This window comes from Octopus bimaculoides, chromosome 9 (genome assembly GCF_001194135.2).
Source record: "Octopus bimaculoides isolate UCB-OBI-ISO-001 chromosome 9, ASM119413v2, whole genome shotgun sequence".
Lineage (NCBI taxonomy): Eukaryota > Metazoa > Mollusca > Cephalopoda > Octopoda > Octopodidae > Octopus > Octopus bimaculoides.
In genome coordinates, this window is record NC_068989.1 from 24,751,187 (window position 1) to 24,756,314 (window position 5,128).

The 5,128-nt window shown below is 35.3% G+C and overlaps 1 protein-coding gene across 1 annotated transcript in view; it reads left to right on the forward strand.

Moving 5' to 3' along the window:
* The window catches only part of LOC106884209 (uncharacterized), a 72,884-nt gene extending 68,947 nt beyond the window's left edge, over positions 1 to 3,937 (forward strand). Inside the window, exons 13-15 of the mRNA XM_014935458.2 lie at positions 261 to 345; positions 2,130 to 2,200; positions 3,269 to 3,937. Coding sequence (XP_014790944.1) covers positions 261 to 345; positions 2,130 to 2,200; positions 3,269 to 3,277 — 165 coding nt within the window. The 3' untranslated portion in view covers positions 3,278 to 3,937. The remainder of the gene's footprint in view (positions 1 to 260; positions 346 to 2,129; positions 2,201 to 3,268) is intronic.
* Positions 3,938 to 5,128: the final 1,191 nt, after the last annotated feature.

Below are 5,128 nucleotides of genomic sequence, written 5' to 3' on the forward strand. Positions count from 1 at the left end.
TAATCATTTTTAAATCACCCGCACGCCCGTACATGTGATTTAAAAATGATTTAGATGTTATATCTACCAGATCAAGCGAATGTGTAAAATGTAAGACATTGTGTCATAAGGCTCACATGGTCTGTTATAAATTTCGCTTTCTTACTTAGATACAAAGTATTTCAGTACAAATAAGGGTGTTTATGCATTTCCATAAAAGCAACAATATAACTAGATTAATTTAAACTTCAATATGCAACTGTTTCTGTTCTCATTTTTAGTCAGAAAAGACAGCAATACGGCCAAAAGAATTGACATTCGATGAAGTATTATACAAGACTACAACACAAACAACATATACTACAGGTAAGAAGTAACTTTATATATTCATATTATCACACCTAGGCCATTAAGTTATTGAATATCTGATACGTACAACATACATACATACATACATACATAATACATACATTCATACATGCATACACACACCTGTACGATCAAACAGACCCCCAAGTCGACCGGCGTCGGCAAGACCTGTGTTTTTTTTAGTAAAATGGACAAGAAAAGTATTGTGAAGTTAGAGTACGTAAATCTCTGCTGTCTCTCATAAATTCTCAGCCTTGTCAGTTTTTGCCCTGAAGTGGGACTCTGTATAATGAACATTAGAAAAGAGCTGCTGTGTAGTAAGAAGCTTGCTTGCTAACCACATGGTTCCGGATACAGTCCCACTGTGTGGCAACTTGAGCAAGTTGTCCTCTACTATAGCCTCGGGTCAACCAAAGCCGTGTGTGAGAAGCCTGCCGTACATATATCTATGTATGCGTGTGCCCTTATGTTTGTGTTTCCGTACCATCACCGCTTAAAAACGGTGTTGATGTGTTTACGTCCCCGTAACTTTGCGGTTCGGCAAAGATTACGACAGAATAAATACCAGACTTTAAAATATAAGCACTGGGGTCGATTCAATCAACTAAAAAATTCAGTGCGGTACTCCAGCATGGCTGAAGTCTAATGACTGAAAGGGATAAATAATAATAATAATAATAAGAGACATATAATAAGAGAGAGAGAGACATATACCCAAAGTCCAAATAATTACTATAAATGTATCTATATGTGTGTGTATATCTATCTATCTATCTATTGATATATTTCATGTAAAGGGGAATTATAATTGTCACTAAAGCCGAGGTCGAGCCGGCTTAACTGATGAGACAACGGAAATTGCCGAAACTGACGTCAGCATTAAGAATTCTCGATCGGTATTTTTCGAATGATTCCGGTCCCTGTTAGTGAATATGCTTTCATTCATGTTCGTTAACTAGAGCATTAGCGCATTTTAGCCTATATTTCTAGCAATGTAGGTGCTTATTAACACTCTAGTCACATTAAGTGACTATATATATATATATATATATATATATATATATATATATATATATATATATATATGTATGTATGTGTGTTGACAACAGACCATGTGCAACCTGTAGAAAGGTGTGCCGTTCAGTTGGGGGATTAAAAGGACGTCAAAAAACTTCACACTGTGGCAGCGGTTCATCGTGCCAGCCAGTACAACTGTGCATTATGCAATAAAATGTGCAAATCTTTGGCGGTGATCAAGAGTCATATAAGTGCCTCACATAGCATTATCAATACTCTTTTCAATGATTCTTTCTAGTAATAGCATCGCTCGTATACGAGAAAGCAGTCACTACGCACGTTTCCAAAGTGGAATAAATCTATATCATAAGCTTATACATGTCATACTTTATGATGTAATCCAACTCTCCCTTAGGTAAAAACTGCAGTCTATCGAAATTTATGTCGCAGTTCCATTCCTTTCTTTCATATATTTATCTATCGCATGTTTAGCGACCTAAGCTGCTTTTTAATATGGAGTCGTATAGCATTTGTCATGTTATCAGCATTATTTATTAATTTCGATATGGGACGACGTGTATATGATATGTTGATTAATAACCAGCCATGTTTCCTTTCGTATTTTCTATACAAGCCATAATATATGCTAGATGCAAACTAATCGTTGACTACAATTGACTTGATTTCATTGAAATGTAATACACACACTCACACAAACACACACACATTAAACTAAGCAAGGTGGCCTCTTTTCTTTGTCGCAGGTGCTATGGCTGGTCTTGGCATTGGAATGACTCTTCTTGGCCTTGTAATTGCTCTCGTTTTGGCTATTAAGGTAAATATAAATATATTCAATATTTGTCGGCTAACTATAAACTGTGTTCCTGAAGCTAAAAAAAGAAAAAAAGTTTACAGTTGTTTTGACTCCTACGGTAAAGGTCTCTGTATGTATGACACTTCAAATTTCATCCACCTTTTGGAACGGAAGAATTTTGTGCCTCTCGATGTAAGACTTGATTCACACCATAGTAACATAATCGAGTCAGTTTTAAATTACTTGCTATCGTTTAGTTGTAGATTAACTCCTTTCCACAGAGAGCTGGAATCAAAAGTGTTCCATCTATGGCCACTTCGTCTGCAGTCTAATTATATATGTTTATATGATACATATACACACATATCATAGTTGTACATCTTTGGTAAGTAATAGGATGTTAGATCGTGCATTGAAACGGAAAGCAGTTACATCATCGGAAAGCGATTTTAGCTATTTAATAAGACAATGAGACACAAAAGAAAAAATAACTGCTACATTCACTTTTGTATATGTTAACGGTACATTTTCTACGATGGTTTGTCAAATGTTTCACTGTTAAAAGTATTCCATTTATCACACATACACACATGTATATATGCATGTACACATAAAGACGCGTGCGCGCGCGTTTAATGTTTCTGGTGGCATAGCCAATACCCATGGCCTTCTTTGGCTCTCAGGACAGCTGCAGGGGACTCGGAAAAGAAGATGCTTTGAGGAAGAAAGACAAAGCTTAATGTGAAGCTTAGCGTTTTGACACAACACAGTGACGTATATTTATGGATACATACACATATTCATGCATTCACCCCCCCCACATATATATATATGCAAGCAAACATATTTCTGTATACTTATCTTCATGTACACATACATACACGTCTTTTATTTTTTACTTGTTCGCACACATATATACGACAATGCATTAATTGGCCCTGCTCTATAGTAGAAGATACTTGCCCAAAGTACCAAGGAGCGAGACTGAACCCGACACCACGATGTTGGAAAGTGAGCTTCTTAACCAAACACTCATGTCTGCACTTATATAAATATATATTCATATTATATTTTCTTTTTATTTCAAAGGTACTATAATGATTCTCAACGACTGCATGAATGAGCAGGTCGACAGACAAACATACAGACAGAGATATCTTGGTTAATGCAAGAGAGTAATTTTATTTCCATGGACCATTTTTATTGATATTTAATTGCTTTTCTCTTTTTGTATAAATCCGCATTAGAAGAAGATAAAGAAAGAAAAGCTAACATTCATTAACTTTATTTCTAAATAAAATATCGAACAAAACTTATATGAACAGTTCATCATTAAATTTGGTAAACTTAGTTTATTGATCATAGCCATTAAGGCAGCAAGTCGGCGGAATCGTTAGCAAGCAGGGTAAAATGCTTAGCGGCATTTCATCTGTCTTCATGTTCTGAGTACAAATTCCACCGAGGTTGACTTTGCCTTTCATCTTTTCGGGGTCGATAAAATAAGCGTAAGTTGAGCACTGGGGACGATGTAATCGACTTGCTCCCTATCTTAAAATGACTGACCTTGTGCCAAGATATGAAAATATTATTATTGTTATAAAAGGCAGCGAGGTAGCAGAGTCGTTAACATGTCGCAAAAAATGCTTAGCAGTATTTCGTCTGTTCAAATTCCGCCGAAGTTTATTTGCCATTCATCCTTCCCACTGATTTTAGGCCTTGTGCCTATAATAATAAAAAAAAGGATTATTATTATTATTATTATTATTATTATTATTATTATTATTATTATAATGAAGTAGCAAGCCGGAAGAATGTTAGCCGGACAAAATGCTTAGTGGCATTTATTCCGATCTTACATTTTATATTCAGCTGAGGTCGATTTTGCTTTCTTCTTTTTGTGGTTGATAATATAAGTACCAGTGGAGTACTGGCTTCGATGACATTGATTTGCGCCCTTTCTCTAAATTTCAGGCCTTGTACCTATAGTAGAAAGGATTATTATTATTATTGAGCTGGCAGAATCTTTAGCACGCCGGGTGAAATGCTTAGCGATATTTCACCCGTTGCTACGTTCTGAGTGTAAAATTCCGCACTAGAGATATGCTTCTTCTTCTCTAATATGGTACCATTACGAGGAAAGACTCCTTTAGAAATTTTAGAACTCACTAGACTTCACAATTCACGAACTTCACGAAATGTTTAATAATTTATTTTCATTAGATTATAATAATTAAATTTATATCGGTAGAATCTTAAGAAAAGAACTGAGTGGGCAAAATCGGCAGAGTGGTGGGTTACATAGACCTTGTGCTGGGTACCTTTAAGTTTCCGAATTCATATACCACCGAGATCGACTTTACCTTTTCATACTTCCGGCGTTGATAAAATATATTATCTGTTTGAAAACTAGAGTCAATTTAATCAGCTATACACATTGGTCACATCTGAGGTGCTGTATCTATATGAGAAATGAATATTCTTGGGTAGGACATAATTATTACAAATTCCCGTCCTACTCGTTTTTTAAAAAAATATTTATACATACATTATATCATAAGATGCTTATAATGTTTGGTTGCCAACTCTCACCCCTGTGTTACTTAATACTTCATCACTGAACTTAATTTAGACACAATAATTTGATTCCTCGATGGAGCAATTTCATTTCCTTTTCATTGGTAATGCACTTGGAAATGACATCTACGTCAAAATTTGCCATTTTAAATTTGTGATGCAAAAATAAAGTTCTTGAATTCAGTGAAAGCTGAATTAAGCTCCCGGCAAACGGTGATCGTATTGCAGATTCTGTGCCTGTTTCTAGTAATTTCACTCCAATCAGAACTTTAATAGCATTGCATTGCAACATTTTAGTTTTCCACCAAAAGTATGAAGCAGATGCTGAATAGAAGCAAAATATTTCTCTTCTTACTTATTCATGCACAATGTAAG